This window comes from Panthera pardus, unplaced genomic scaffold (assembly GCF_024362965.1).
Source record: "Panthera pardus isolate Hobbes unplaced genomic scaffold, ASM2436296v1 HiC_scaffold_10, whole genome shotgun sequence".
NCBI classification, from domain to species: domain Eukaryota; kingdom Metazoa; phylum Chordata; class Mammalia; order Carnivora; family Felidae; genus Panthera; species Panthera pardus.
In genome coordinates, this window is record NW_026526655.1 from 38627122 (window position 1) to 38644133 (window position 17012).

The window sequence follows — 17012 nt, forward strand, 5'->3', positions numbered from 1 at the left end:
AAAAGCCAAGATGAATAAGTAGTGTCAAGAAAATACTGTTATAGAAGAATGCATCCTAATTAGAAGTATGAGAATTTTATATCCTTGAAATACTTTTTTTCTTTTTTCTACACATTCAAATGATCACAGTATTTTAAATATTATTTTTAAAATATTTTGAAATAATTAGATTCACAGGATGTTGCAAAAGTAGTGAAAAGAATCCCATGTATTCTTCACCCTGCTCCTAATGGTGTGGTGACATCTGACACTACTGTAGTTCAACATCAAAATTAGGAAACTGACTTTGGTACATTACTGTTCACTAGATTAACTGGCCCACAGAACTTACATAGTTTTCACCACTTTTTTAAAAACCTGCATTCATCTCTGAGCGCGCACATAGCTGTATGTAATCTGATCTCGTGCACATTATTCACGAACCATCACAATCACAATCAGAACCGTTCCATCACCACAAAAGAATTCACATGTGCTACTTCTTTGTGTATATACACACTCTCCCAAACTCATCCCCGGTCCTGCGGCAACCAATAATTTGTTCTAAATCTCTATAGTTCTGTCATTTTAAAAATGTTAAACGTTTTAATATAATTAACTTTTGTATAGGTAATACATTCACACTATTCTTTTTTATCAGCATTACCGAGGTAAAAATGACCTGCAAGAAGCTGTGTATATTTAAAGTATAGTTCTGACGTGTATAAGCTCTTGAAGCCATAATCAAGATAAGCACCTCCATCATCTCAAAAGTTCCTTCATGGGGGCGCCTGAGTGGCTCAGTCCGTTGAGAATCTGACTTCAGCTCAGGTCCTGATCTCAAGTTTGGTGGGTTAGAGCCCGCAGTGGACTCTGTGCTGACAGCTCAGAGCCTGGAGCCTGCTTCAGATTCTGTGTCTCTCGCTCTGCTTCTCCCTCATACTCTCTCTCAAAAATAAATAAACATTAAAAAAAAAAAAAGTTCCCTCATGCCTTTTTGTAATCTCTCCTTTCTGTCTCTCCTTGTTCCCACACCTCCACACAACTAATCTGTTTTCTGTCACAATAGTTTTTTTTTCTAGAATTTTATATAAATGGAATCATATTGTATGTACTCTTTTTTTTGTATGGCTTCTTTCATTCAGCATAATTATTTTGAGATTAATTTTGATGTAGCAGTAGTTCAATCCTTTCTGTTGCTGAAGAGTGTTTTATTGTAGAACATACCACAGTTTACTTATCCATTCACCTTCTGAACACTTGAGTTGCTTCCGGCTTTAAGATATAAGCTGCTGTGAAGAGCTGTGTACAAGTCTTTGGGTAGACATATGCTTTCATTTATCTTTGCTTAGAAGTGGAATGGCTGGGTTATACGTAGTGTTTTATTTTTAAAGAAACTACCAAAGCATTTTTCAGAGCGGTTATACCATCTGACATTCCCTTCAGCAGTGTTAGGAGAGTTCCAGTTGTTCTACATCCTCACTAATACTTGCTATGAACAGTTTTTCAGTTTCATACATTCTAATAGATGTGTATCTCACTGCAGTTTTAATTTGCATTTCCCTAATGACTGATGTTTAACATCTTTTCAACTACTTATTTATCATCCATATATCTTTTTTTTTTTGAGTTTTCTTTTTTGTAACCTTATTTTTTTTTAATGTTTATTTATTTTTGAGAGAGCACACGCGTAAGCAGGGGAGGGGTGGCAAGAAAGACAGAGAATCCAAAGCAGGCTCCAGGCTCCCAGCTATCAGCTCAGAGCTCAACTTGGGGCTTGAACTCACAAATCATGAGGCCATGACCTGAGATGAAGTCAGACGCTTAACCAACGGAGCCCCTCACGTGCTCCATGGAGTTGTTTTCTTCTTAATGAGTTTTAAGAGTTTAATACATTCTGGAGACAATGCCTTTATCAGATATGTGATTTGCAAATATTTTCTCCCAGTCTATAGCTTGTGTCTTCATTCTCTTAACACTTTAAAGAGCATAAGGTGTCAGTGCATCCATTTTTTCCCCCCTTTAGGGATCATGCTTTTGATGTCAAATCTAAGATATCTCTGAGTAATCCAAGATAACAAAGATTTCCTCCTACATTTTCTTCTATAAGTTTTACAGTTTAAGATTTTACATTTAGGACTCTGATGCATTTTAATTTTTATATATAGCGTGAGGTATGGATCAAAGGTTTTTTGGTTTTGCATATGGATATCCAACTGCTCCAGTGCCATTTGTTGAAAAGATCATCCTTTCTCTACCTTCACTTTTGTTGAAAATGAAATGTTCATTAAATGATTTTGAATTGGTAGCACATTCACATTATTCTTTATTTTTAATGTTTATTTTTATGTTTGAGAGACAGAGCGCAAGTGGGAGAGGGGCAGAGAGAGAGGGTGACACGAAATCCAAACCAGGCTCCAGGCTCTGAGCTGTCAGCACAGCTGACACACCCCAATGTGGTGCTCGAACTTACAAACCATGAGATCATGACATGAGCCCAAGCAGGCTGCCCAACTGACTAAGCCACCAGGTGTCCCACATTCACATTACTCTTAAGATACAAAAGGGTAAAGTGGAAAATTTCCCAGTCACCTGGTTTCCCTCCTCAAAAATAATGTTGCCAATTATTATTATTATTATTATTATTATTATTATTATATTATTATTATCCATGATAGAGATATTCTATGCATTAAAAGTGAAAATATCTATATGTACTCACATATGGATATATTTTTTATTCTCCTACCCCTTCTACAAATAATAAAATATTATGTATACTCTTCTGAGCCTTGGTTGTTTTAACCTAATAATACATACATACATATGTATGTATATACTATATACATATGTTCGAGCAGTATTCCAAACCATGAATACACCATGATATACTTAGCTAGTGTCTTATTGATGAAATTTTGCTTACTTCCAGTCTTTTGCTATTAACAAGCAATACTTCAATAAGTAATCTTGTAAACATGTCATATGTATAAGCTAGTATATCTGAAGGAGAAAGTCCTAGAAGTACAACTGTGGGGTGAAATGATAGGTATTAAACTGTCTTCCACAGGAAGTTGTACCATTTTATACTTCCAACAGCAACAACAAAGAATATTTTTTCCCCACATCTTCCTCAACATTACACTTCCTTAAAACTTTCTACCTGTAACATTTGAAATACTTTTTCTTTAAGGATCTAAGAATATTACAAAGGATGCCAATTCATAGGCTCTGAAAACCTACAGAATTTTGTTCTAGAAATGGACACAAGGAAGGATATATACTTTTACCAGGGTTTTTAAGATACATATGAAAATGTCACTAGCAAAAATGTTTAGAGAAAAGATCTAAATAGCTACCAACTCTTGAAGACAAGATACAGAACTTTCTATTTTTAACATCAAGCAAAGATGTATGCTCTCAAAGGTTTTCTTTCAAAAATAATTTCCATGGGCACCTGGGTGGCTCAGTCAGTTGAGCCTCTGACTCTTCATTTTGGCCAAGGGTCATGGGTTCAAGCCCCACATTGGGCTCTGCCCTGAGCCTATTTAAGATTCTCCCTCTCTCTCCCTCTGCTCTTCTTCCCCGCTCACATGCTCTCTCATAAATAAAGAAAAGCCTGAGACATGATAGGCTCTCAATAAATGTTGGTTCATGCTTTTCTTATTAAGCAGTTGTTGTTTTCAATTTTATTATAATTTTCACCAATAACTTGGGTAAGGCATTCAGACTATACTGTAAGGTTCACATCTAAAAACAACCTAAAACTAAGATAATACTCAAAAAAAATTTTCTCCAATGTTCAAGTTCTTAGGGCATTGATTAATGTATTTCTATTTTAAAATCAGGCTTGAAACATTTTACCATGAATATTAAGATTAGGTGGAGGGGAGCCTAGGTGGCTCAGTCGGTTAAGCGGCCGACTTCGGGTCAGGTCATGATCTCGCAGTCCGTGAGTTCGAGCCCCAAGTCAGGCTCTGTGCTGACAGCTCAGAGCCTGGAGCCTGTTTCAGACTCTGTGTCTCCCTCTCTCTGACCCTCCCCCGTTCATGCTCTGTCTCTCTCTGTCTCAAAAATAAATAAACGTTTAAAAAAAAAAAAAAAGAGATTATTAAAAAAAAAAAATTAGGTGGATGTTTTGAATTTGTAAAAACTCAAAATCATATTAAAAAAACTCAATGGCTACTGTTAATCAAAATCTTTCTATGTCTAAAAATTAACCGTGTGATAACCAAAATAATGGTTTCAATCCACATTGTCAATTTTTCTTATCTGTGAAGAACCTAACTTTCTTGTTACTCATACCTCCATATATTATCTTTCTGAATTGTTACTACTTTTCTTCATTGTTGTATAAATCTGAAATTTCCTTATGATTTAGTTTGTGGTCTCCACTTACCGAATCCTGTTTAAGAAAATTTGGTGACTCATTTATTAATGGTCTTGAAGCAAGAATGTCTATTTTACCTTCCAGTCTTCCCTCCATGGTTTTAATAGCATTCAAAAGAGTCTTTAGAGAGATTCTAGAGTCTCCAATCTCCTGAGAAGCTCTCAAAGAAGTGAGGTTAGATGCAAAGGTCACACGGCGTGCAGAGTTTGGAATAACACTGGGTAAACCAACTGATGAAGTTCTTTCCTTTATATTGTTTACATGGGGCCTATAGCTTTCAAAGAATTTCGAAGATGCAGGCCTCTCCGGAGATTTCCTTTTTCTTGGAGGCATCACCAATCAAAAACAGTAAAACAACTAAACCTAGAGTTATTTTTCAATGAGCGCTCCTTTTATGAAGAGGAACAACACAAAGTTCTAATGAAGCTGTGATAGAAAATATACTTGAAAATGTGTTCCTTTGCTTTCAGAACGAAGAAATCACACTGTAAAGTTGTCCTGGTGAAGAAACAAGCCTTCCTTAAATCAAATTCCCTGTAGGAGAGTGTATCTAATGAGGCCCTCTTTTCCAGTAGTCAGATGGTTAGAACCCTAACAGTATTCTATTTGAAGACACATTCTAGCTCCTTGGTTACCAAGGGTATAGAAACAGAAATATTATAGCTAATAGAAGTCAAACATATTTGAGTAAAAAAAAAAAAATGTACACATGGTAAATTTGTAAATCACTGAAATGAATCACTTTCTTTTGGTTACACATTCTTGGATTATTTTCTTCACTAAATGTTTTGTATCTTGTTTGTCTAACTTTCTCTATTCATTTGTTAAAATGTTATGTGACTTACAAAAGGATTGTAGCCTCAGCAGTCACCCTGATGACAAGTAAGCATTTATACCACTAACCTCTTTCAAGTGAGCTGTCTCCTGCAGTCCTATCTTGTTGCCACTGAGTTCTAAGTTTGCCTATAATTAAAAAACCATTTCCTCTATGAAAGTGTTTCTCAATGCTTTCATTATAATGATGCTCCCTATGAACGGCTCACTCTATTTTGCTTCTGAAAGACTTAACTTCTAAATCTATAATAAAGTTTATGAGTATATTCCTAAGCCTCCAATTAGAACATAAGTTGACTATCCCAATCCTGCTTCAGGTATGTTTATTTCTCTACAGTTTGGCAAAACCTTGTACATTGCGGGTGTTTAAAAAATGTTTGTTGAATTGAGTCAAGTGAAAGAATATTCATCTTTCTGGGACTGTATGGTAAGGTGGAGAGAAAGGCATCAATTTCTTAAAACCTAATTAAAACAATATAACAGCAATTTGTTTTATAGCTATTAATCACACCTGCATATAGCTGCCCTCTAGAGCCTTGTTCAACTTGCGTAGATGGTCATTCTGTGAACTGGTTTCAGTAAAAGAATGTAGTTGTTCTTCTAACTGTTTAACTTTTATCTAGGATAAAACAGAAGAATAATAAAATAAAGAGTAATTATATATATATTTACATATTTTAAAAGGAAAAAGATGTCATGAGTTTGGAAAAATCACAGAGAATCCTTAAAACTTGTAGAAGCAATCCTAAGTTTTTCTAATCATGTAAAGATTGCTATTTCAACTCTCAGAGCTTATTTCAATAGCTAAAAGTAGGCTATAGCCATTTATACGTACTGAGATAACTCATTTGGTTTCTATTGCTTATGAAAACTCCAGCGGCACCTGGGTAGCTCAGTTGGTTAAGCATTCAACTTCCCGTTCAGGTCATGATCTCCCAGCTTGTGAGTTTGAGCCCTACCTCGGGCTCTGTGCTGACAGCTCAGAGCCTGGAGTCTGCTTCAGATTCTGTGTCTCCCTCTCTCTCTGCCCCTTTCCTGTTAACATTCAGTCTCTCTCTTTCTAGCTCAAAAATAAACATTCAAGAATTTTTTTAGAAACTCCAAATTAACATGACTTATGAATGTAACAGTGAGACTTTGGGGGTAATAATTTCAACTTAAAAAAAAATTGTGATACCTAACATTCAAAAACCATTTTGGCTATGGATAATGAGAATTGTCAACGTGCAAGTAGATGACACAGACTCTTGTGTTTTACTGACAGAATTATAAAATCTGAGTAAATTAAATTCTTATATGATGAATTATACTTTAACTGAGAAAGATAATTACGGCTTTCTCTTTAAAGAAAATGATCATTTGGGGGAATGAAATCATTAATATTTACTCACTAATCTCCAAATTGTGTTTTCCCACATTTTCTTCCCTTTATATCCAACCCTTTCATACAAATCAGTAATGAATCCCTGAATCAGACAAAATGTCATCCAAAATTTTTTACTTAAATCGACTTTTTCCTTTCTCTGTGTCTTGTTTCCTACCTGTGGAGGGAAAACACTTCTTGGCTGGAGTTACTGCACACTTTCAGGAACTGTTAAATTTTGGTTGCTAATATTAGTATTTTTATTTGAAGGACTGCATAAAAATACATTTTGTCTCAGGAAATCTCTCTTGTTCTATCAAGCAGAATCCTTCTTTTATCTCTGCCTGTTTCTATTGCTCTTTTCCACAGTGTACATTATAAAATATGTGCTATGGCTCCCTAAAACCATCAGTAAAAGTTAATCATGACTTTCACTTAAGGTTCAGAATTAAAATGACTGCCTCTAAAGTGAAGTATTCATGCAACAATTATTCTCATTTTAAACAAGCAAGCTGCTGTTAACCCATAGAATCTAATGGAAAATGGGCTGAATAACTCTGAAGACTTTGAGATTTGCTTTTCTTCAAGCAAACAGAATATCCTTATTCTACAATATTCCTCAGATAATTTGCCCTAACTCAGCCTCTGGGCACACAGTAAAATGCCCTGAAACTTTTTAGATGGGATGTTCTCATCTACAAGCACTTTAAATTTTGTATTGAGTGTCTTATTTGGCATGATTTCTAATTCAGGACATTCACATGGGAAAGAACACAGAAGCAAATAAATTGTGCTGCCGCTCAGAGATCTGGTTTTTCTGTGTCATTAAAAGTCAAGCAACTTCCATTATTAGCTTATCAGCCAGTCTCAGGAACTGCAGTAACTTAGGTCAAGGTCCTTTGTTCATCATTTTTAATCCTTTTTAACAATTTTACCATAAATGTATCCCTAAACAGTGTACAGTATTATTTTATAAGATTGATCTATGTTAGGGGCGCCTGGGTAGCTCAGTTGGTTAGGTAGCTGACTTTGGCTCAGGTCATGATCTCATGGTTTGTGGGTTCAGGCCCAACATCAGGTTCTGTGCTGACAGCTCAGAGCCTGGAGCCTGCTTTGGATTCTGTGTCTCCCTCTCTCTCCGCCCCTCCCCTACTTGTACTCTGCCTCTCTTTCTCTCTCTCAAAAATGAATAAACGTTAAAAAAAAAATTGATGTATGTTAGCACATGTAACTCTATACTCAAAGATTGCTTTTGGGGCACCTGGGTGTCACAGTTGGTTAAGCGTCCAACTTCAGCTCAGGTCATGATCTCACAGTTTGTGAGTTCGAGCCCTGCATCGGGCTCTATGTTGATAGCTCAGAGCCTGGAGCCTGCTTTGGATTCTGTGTCTCCCTCTGTCTCTGCCCTTCCCCCACTCACACTCTGTCTCTCTCTCTCTCTCTTTCAAAGTAAATAAACATAATAATTTAAAAAAAATTTTTTTTAAAGACTGCTTTCAAGACTGATAGAACTACTTTCAGGAGAAATTTAATAAACTCCAGTAAAATTCAAGATCTGTAAATCCTACAACCTAGTAATTCTTCTTCTGAGAATTATACTAGCTAGAGAATTTTTTACATGAATACAAGGGGACCTGTACAACAGTTCATCATTTTAGTGTTGTTTGTAAGAAACTGGAAACTACCTAAATATCCATCAACAGAAGAAAGGATAAATCTATTTTGGTATATTTATAAAATGGAATAGAATATAGCACTGAAAATGTAATTCATACCATGTTTGAATAGGGAAAGCAGTTTCTGACACAGTCTACATTAACACCTGAAACCAAGTGTTTATACCAATCATGAAGTCAATTCTAAAATGTAATCTTTTATCAAATGATTCATAGGTAATATTTTTAATCAATTATTCAATTTAGAGAGAACACAGCAGACTATTTTGATTATGCTTAGTATGCAGCTCTTCCTTTAAACTATTGCAAGGGTATTATGCTTTAAGAGCACTTTCCCTTGGGTTGATGAAGTCAGTCTGGAATGTGCCAACCCAAGGTATGACATAAAAACACCAGTGAGTCAATAGTTTCAAGTGTTTCAGCTTTCAAAGACTATCAAAAATTTTAAGCCCTTGTTGTAGAAATAGGAGTAGAAAGTAATATTTTCCTTAAGATTCTGAGGATAACTTCTAAGGATATAACTGAGGTCTAAAAGGTTACATAGATATCAGCTCATTAATTAATTTTAAAATGTATCCTATTCCCAGCCAAAATTTGGCTTTAAGTTGGCTATGAACATTTGTTTTTTTTCTTATATACTTAACAATACATTTAATTTCTCTTGGGAAAGATGAAAGAAGGTCAAAATCATTGGTCATAGTTTTTATGAGATCATTAGTTTCACAAAGGAGAAGGCTCTTCTGTGCCTGTAACAATCTATATACCTAGTCTGTAATGTTGACTAGCTTTCCTAGTGAAAAGTAGATGAGAGGTATGCTTTCCCTTCCTCAGTTTATAGGTGATAAGATGAACCTCAAACAAAAACAATCAGAAAACAATGAACAAAGTGCCAATAAGTACCTATCAGTAATTATTTTAAATGTAAATGGACCAAATGCTCTAATCAAATGACACATGATGCAACACAAGCACTTCTAAGAGGGAAGTGTACAACAATACAGGCCTACCTCAAGGAAAAAGAAAAATCTCATATTAACAACATAACCTTACACCTAAAGGAGCTAGAAAATGAAAAACAAAGCCCAAAGCCAGCAGAAGGAAGGAAATAATGAACATTAAAGTAGAAATAAACAAAATAGAGACTGAAAGAATAGAAAAGATCAATGAAACCAAGAGCTGGTTCTTTGAAAAGACACACAAAACTGATAAACCTTTAGCCAAACTCATCAAGAAAAAGAAGATTCAAATAAAATCAGAAGTGAAGAAGAAATAACTACCATATCACAGAAATACAAATGATTATAAGACACCATTATGAAAAATTAAATGCCAGCAAATTGGACAACCTAGAAAAAAGCAGATCAATTCCTAGAAACATACAATCTCCCTCAACTGAATCAGAGATAGAAAATTTGAACAGACTGATTACTAGTAATAAAACGGAATCTGTAATAAAAAAGAAAACAAAAAAACTCCCAATACATAAAAGTCAAGGATCAGATGGCTTCACAGATGACTTGTAAACATTTAAAGTAACAGGTTCTGCTAATACTACTGTGGTTTCATTAACTACATTAAAAAAAAACTTTTCTAAATGTTTATTCACTTCTGAGAGAGAGAGAGAGACAGAGAGAGAGAGAGAAAGAGACAGTGTGTGAGCAGGGGAGGGGCAGGGATGGAGGGTGACACAGGATCTGAAGTAGGCTTCAGGCTCTGAGCTGTCAGCACAGAGCCTGATGAGGGGCTCAAACTCACAAACCGTGAGATCATGACCTGAGCTGAAGTCACACACTTAAATGGCTAAGCCACACAGGCGCCCCTACATTTAAAAAAATTTTTTAATTGAAGCATAGTTTACATACAATACTATATAATTTTAGATGTATAACACAGTGAATCAATAATTATATATATTACAAAGCGCTTACTATAAGTGTAGATACTATATGTCACAATACAAAGTTATTATAACATTATTCCCTATGCTGTACTTTTCATCCCTGTCACTTATTTATTTCATAACCGGAAGTTTATATCTCTTAATCCCCCCTTCACCTATTTCACCCATTCCTCCACCCTTCTCCCCTCTGTCAACCACCAGTTTTCTGTATTTATGAATCTGTTTCCAGTTTTTTGTTCTTTTGTTTTGCCTTTAATTCCACATAGAAGTGAAATCCTGTGGTATTTGTTTTTCTCTGACGTATTTCACTTAGCTTAATACCCTCTAGGTCCATCCATGTCATTGCAAATGGCAAGATTTCATTCTTTTTTTACGGCTCTTCTTCCTTCCCAAATTATCCCCAAAATATAGAAGAGGAAGAAAAACTTCCAAATTTATTCCACAAGGCCAGCATTACCCTGATACCAACACCAAAGACTCTACTAAAAAGAAAACTCTAGGCCATTATCTCTGATGAACACAGATGCCAAAATCATCAACAAAATACTAGCAAACTGAATCCAACAACACATTAAAAATATCATCAATACATTGAGTAAGGATAAAAACCATACGATAATCTCAATAGATGCAGAAAAAAGCATTAAGCAAAATACAACATCCATTCATGATAAAAATTCTACAAAGTAGGGTTGGAGGAAACATATGTCAACATAATAAAGGCCATATATGAAAAACCAACAGTGAACATCATACTCAATGGTGAAAAACTAAAAGCTTTCCAAGATCAGGAACAAGACAAGGACATCCAATCTCATCACCTTTATTCAACATAGTAATAGAAGTCATACCCCACAGCAATCAGACAAAAAAAAAAAAAAAAAGGCAGTCAAATTGGTAAGGAAGAAGTAAACTGCCATTATTTGCATATGACACTAAACTGCCATTATTTGCATATTATATAATGTGATATATAGAAAACCCCCAAGACCCCCAAAACACAGAGAAAACTCTGTGCTGATGATGTGAAGCCTGCTTGGGATTCTGTCTCTCCTTCTCTTTGCACCACCTTCCCCCAGATTGTGAGTGCATGCTCTCTCTCTCTCAAAATAAACTTAAAAATTCTTTTTAAATGTCCATTTTACCCAATGTACAGATTAAATGCAATACCTATCAAAATACCGATAGTATTTTTCACAGAATTCTTAATAAATAATCCTAAAGTTCGTATGAAACCACAAAAGACCCCAAATAGCCAAAGCAATCTTGAGAAACAAGAACAAAGCTGGAGGTATCACAAGGCCAGATCTTATTTTATTTTATTTATTTTATTTTATCTTATTTTAATTTATTTTTTAATGTTTTTATTTACTTTTGAAGGAGAGAGAGACAGAGCATGAGCAGGGGAGGAGCACAGAGAGAGGGAGACATAGAATTTAAAGCAGGCTCCAGGCTCTAAGCTGTCTCACAGAGCCCAATGTGGGGCTTGAACTCACAACTGTGAGATCATAACCTGAGCTGAAGTCGGACGCTTAACTGAGTCACCCAGGCGCCCCACAAGGCCAGGTTTTAAACAATACCACACAGCTATATTAATAAAAATAGTATGGTACTGGCACAAAAACAGACACATAGATCAATGGAATGGAATGAGAGCCACATTTATATGGTCAATTAATCTATAACTGAGGAGGCAAGAATACACAATGGGGAAAAGACAGTCTTTTCACTAAATGGTACTGGGGAAAACTGAACAGCTACATGCAACAGAATGAAACTGGACCACTTTCTTACAGCATACACTAAAATAAAGTCAGAATGGTTTAGAGACCTAAATGTAAGACTTGAAACCATAAAACTCCCAAAAGAAAAAACAGGGAGTAAACTCTTAGATATTGGTCTTAGCAGTATTTTTTTGGATCTGTACCTGCAGACAAGGGAAGCAAAAGCAAAAATAAACAATTGGGACTATATCAAGTAAAAAGTTTATGCATGAAGGAAACTATCAGCAAAATGAAAAGGTAACCTACTGAATGGTAGAAAATATTTACAAATGCTATATCTGATAAGAGGTTAAATGTCCAAAATATATAAAGAAGGCACAAATGTGTACACACATACAGGAATATCATTCACCCATAAAAAAGAATGAAATCTTGCCATTTGCAATGACATGGACAGACCTAGAGGGTATTATGCTAAGTGAAGTAAGTCAGAGAAAAACAAATACCATTCACTTCTATGTGGAATCTGAAAGGCAAAACAAAAGAACAAAAAACTGTTAAGACCTAAAGACACCTTCAGATTGAAAGTAAGGAGATGGAGAACCATCTATCAAGCTAATGGTCAGCAAAAGAAAGCCAGGGTAGCCATACTTAGATCAGACAATCTAGGCTTTAAAACAAAGACTGTAACAAGAGATGAAGAAGGGCATTATACATAATTAAGGGGTCTATCCACCAAAAAGATCTAACAATTGTAAACATTTATTCTCCAAATGTGGAAGCACCCATATATATAAATCAGTTAAGCACAAACATAAAGAAACTCATTGATAATAATACCATAACAGTAGGGGACTTCAACACCCCACTTACAGCAATGGACAGATCATCTAATCAGAAAATCAACAAGGAAACAATGGCTTTGAATGACACACTGAACCGGACGGACTTAACAGATATATTTAGAACATTTCTTCCTAAAGCAGTGGAATATGCATCCTTCTCCAGTGCACATGGAATGTTCTCCAGAACAGATCACATATTGGGACACAAATCAGCCCTCAACAAGTACAAAAAGATTGAGATCATACCGTGCATATTTTCAGACCACAATGCTATGAAACTCAAAATCAACCACAAGAAAAAATGTGGAAAGATAAATACTTGGAGACTAAAGATCATCCTACTAAAGAATGAATGGGCTAACCAAGAAGTTACAGAGGAAATTAAAAAGTACATAGAAGCCAATGAAAATGGTAACACCACAGCCCAAAACCTCTGGGATAGAGCAAAGGCGGTCATAAGAGGGAAGTATATAGCAATCCAGGCCTTCCTAAAGAATGAAGAATGGTCACAGATACTCAACCTAACCTTACACCTTAAAGAGCTGGAAAAAGAACAGCAAGTAAAACCCCAAACCAGCAGAAGACAGGAAATAACAAAGATTAGAGCAGAAATCAATGCTATGGAAACCAAAAAACACAGTAGAACAGAACAATGAAACCAGAAGCTGGTTCTTTGAAAGAATTAACAAAATAGATAACCCCCTAGCCAGTTAGATCAAAAAGAAAAAGGAAAGGACCCAAATAAATAAAATCAAGAATGAAAGAGGAGAGACCACAACCAACGCCACAGAAATACAAACAATAATAAGAGAATATTATGAGCAATTGTATGCCAATAAAATGGGCAATTTGGAAGAAATGGACAAATTCCAAAAAACATATAAACTACCAAAACTGAAACAGGAAGAAATAGAAAATTTGAACAGACCCATAACCAGTAAGGAAATTGAATCGGTAATCAAAAATCTCCCAAAAACAAGAGTCCAGGGCCAGAGGGCTTTCTGGGGGAATTCTACCAAACATTTAAAGAAGAGTTAACACCTATTTTCTTGAAGGTGTTCCAAAAAACAGAAATGGAAGGAAAACTTCCAACTCTTTTTTTTTTTTAATTTTTTTTTTTTAACGTTTATTTATTTTTGAGACAGAGAGAGACAGAGCATGAACAGGGGAGGGGCAGAGAGAGAGGGAGACACAGAATCTGAAACGGGCTCCAGGCTCTGAGCTGTCAGCACAGAGCCCGACGCGGGGCTCGAACTCACGGACCGTGAGATCATGACCTGAGCCGAAGTCGGACGCTTAACCGACCAAGCCACCCAGGCGCCCCACTTCCAACTCTTTCTATGAAGCCAGCAAGCCAGCATTACCTTGATTCCAAAACCAGACAGAGACTTCACTAAAAAGGAGAACTATAGACCAATTTCCCTGATGAACATGGATGCAAAAATCCTCAAGAAGATACCAGCCAACCAGATCCAACAATACATTAAAAAAATTATTCACCATGACCAAGCGGGATTTTACCTGGGATGCAGGGCTGGTTCAATATCCACAAATCAATGTGATACATCACATCAATAAAAGAAAGGGCAAGAACATGATCCTCTCAATAGATGCAGAGAAAACATTTGACAAAACACAGCATCCTCTCTTGATAAAAACCCTCAAGAAAGTATGGATAGAAGGATCATACCTCAAGATCATAAAAGCTATATATGAAAGACCCACTGTTAGTATCATCCTCAATGGGGAAAAACAGAGCTTTCCCCCTAAGGTCAGGAACAAGACAGGGTGTCCACTCTCGCCACTATTATTCAACATAGTATTGGAAGGCTTAGTCTCAGCAATCAGACAACACAAAGAAATAAAAGGCATCCAAATCAGCCAGGAGGAGGTCAAACTTTCACTCTTCGTAGATGGCATGATACTCTATATGGAAAACCCAAAAGATTCCACCCCAAAACTGCTAAAACTGATCCATGAATTCAGCAAAGTCAAAACTATAAAATCAATGCAAAGAAATCGGTTGCATTCCTATACACCAACAACGAAGCAGCAGAGAGAGAAATCAAGGTTCAATCCCATTTACAATTGCACCAAAAACCATACAATACCTAGGAATAAATCTAACCAAAGAGGTGAAAAATCTATACACTGAATACTATAGAAAGCTTATAAAAAAATTGAAGACCCAAAAAAATGGAAAAAGATTCCATGCTCCTGGATAGGAAGAACAAATATTGTTAAAATGTCAATACTACCCAAAGCAATCTACATATTCAGTGCAATACCTATCAAAATAACAACAGTATTCTTCACAGAGCTAAAACAAAAACAAAAACAAAAACAAAAACAAAAACAAAAAACCCTAAAACTTGTATGGAACCAGAAAAGACTCCAAATAGCCAAAGAAATCTTGAAAAAGAAAACCAAAGGTGGAGACATCACAATCCCAACTTCAAGCTGTATTACAAAGCTATAATCATCAAGACAGTATGGTACTGGCACAAAAACAGACACTCAGTGGAACAGAATAGAGAACCCAGAAATGGACCCACAAACATATAGCTGACTAATCTTTGACCACGCAGGAAAGAATATCCATATCCATGGAAAGAATATCCATGGAATACAGTCTCATCAGCAAATGGGGCTCGGAAAACTGGACAGTGACATGCTGAAAAATGAACCTGAACCACTTTCTTACACCATACATAAAAATACACTCAAAATGGACGAAAGACCTAAACAAGATAGGAAGCTATCAAAATCCTAGAGGAGAAAGCAGGAAAAAACTCTTTCAACTCAGCCGCAGCAACCTCTTACTCAACAGATCTCTGGAGGCCAGGGAAACAAAAGCAAAAATGAACTATTGGGACCTCATCAAAATAAAAAGCTTCTGCACAGGGAAGGAAGGAATCAGCAAAACTATAAGGCAACCAACAGAATGGGAGAAGATATTTGCAAATGATGTTATCAGATGAAGGATTAGTATCCAAAATCTACAGAGAACTTATCAAACTCAACACCTAAAAACCAAATAATCCAGTGAAGAAATGGGCAAAAGACATGAATAGACACTTCTCCAAAGACATCCAGATGGCCAACTGACACATGAAAAAATGCTCAACATCACTCATCATCAGGGAAATACAAATCAAAACCACACTGAGATAACACCTCACACCTGTCATAATGGCTAACATGAACAACTAAGGCAACAACAGATGTTGGCGATGATGCAAAGAAAAAGGATCTCTTTTGCATTGTTGGTGGGAATGCAAGCTGGTGCAGCCACTCTGGAAAACAGTATGGGGGTTCCTCAAAAAATTAAAAATAGAACTACCCTACGACCCAGCAATTGCACTCCTAGGTATTTAGTACAGGTATGCTGTTTCGAAGGGACACATGCACTCCAATGTTTATAGCAGCACTATCCACAATAGCCAAAGTATGGAAAGAACCCAAATGTCCATTGAAGGATGAATGGATAAAGAAGATGTGGTATATATATATACAATGGAGTATTACTCAGCAATCAAAAAGAATGAAATCTTGCCATTTGCAACTACGTGGATAGAACTAGAGGGTATTAGGCTAAACAAAATCAATCAGAGAAAGACAAACATCATATGACTTCACTCATATGAGGAATTTAAGATACAAAACAGATGAACATAGGGAAGGGAAGCAAAAATAATATAAAAACAGGGAGGGAGACAAAACATAAGAGACTCTTAAATATGGAGAACAAACAGAGGGTTGCTGGAGGGATTGTGGAGGGGGGATGGGCTAAATGGGTAAGGGGCTTAAGATATCGACTCCTGAAATCATTGTTGCACCATGTGCTAACTAACTTGGATGTAAATGATAAAAAATAAATAAATTATAGAAAATTTAAAAAAATAGTAGAATGAGATAAAAGCAAATCTAGTTAATAATATCATCATGGATGCAAAGATTAAACAAGGATTTATAAGTTTTTTAATTAAAAAACGTAAACATCCAACAATATGAGAGCAGTTTAATCATGGTTACATAGTGTAATTGTTTGGTGTTTAGGGGCTGCAATCTGACCGCTTAGATTAAATCCTGGCTGTGCAACACAAGAACTGTGAGACCTTTCGAAAATTACTTAAATTCCTTATGCTTCCATTTCCTTGCCTATAAATGGGCATAATTACAGTACCTGCCTCCTTGTACTGTCACTTGGCACAGTGCTTGATATATTCTTAGATAACTGTACAGCAAGAAATGGTTCAGAAGATGCATTCATAAGATAGCCTACTCTTGAGCCATTAAAA

General features: G+C 35.9%; 1 protein-coding gene across 10 annotated transcripts in view; it reads right to left on the reverse strand.

The window, feature by feature from the left end:
• CCDC150 (coiled-coil domain containing 150) overlaps positions 1 to 17012 on the reverse strand; it is a 96679-nt gene that overhangs the window by 20888 nt on the left and 58779 nt on the right. For 8 of the 10 annotated variants that reach the window (XR_002074798.2, XM_019428325.2, XM_019428328.2 and 5 more), the window contains one exon: positions 5715 to 5822. The exons of 1 other annotated variant lie outside the window; for it this stretch is intronic. Coding sequence is in view for 8 of the 9 variants with exons in the window: in XM_019428325.2 (XP_019283870.2) it covers positions 5715 to 5822 (108 nt within the window). In the remaining variant the exon portion in view is untranslated. Of the gene's footprint in view, positions 1 to 4378; positions 4942 to 5714; positions 5823 to 17012 lie in introns of those variants that run through there. One more of the 10 variants, XM_053906697.1, reaches the window with a different exon arrangement.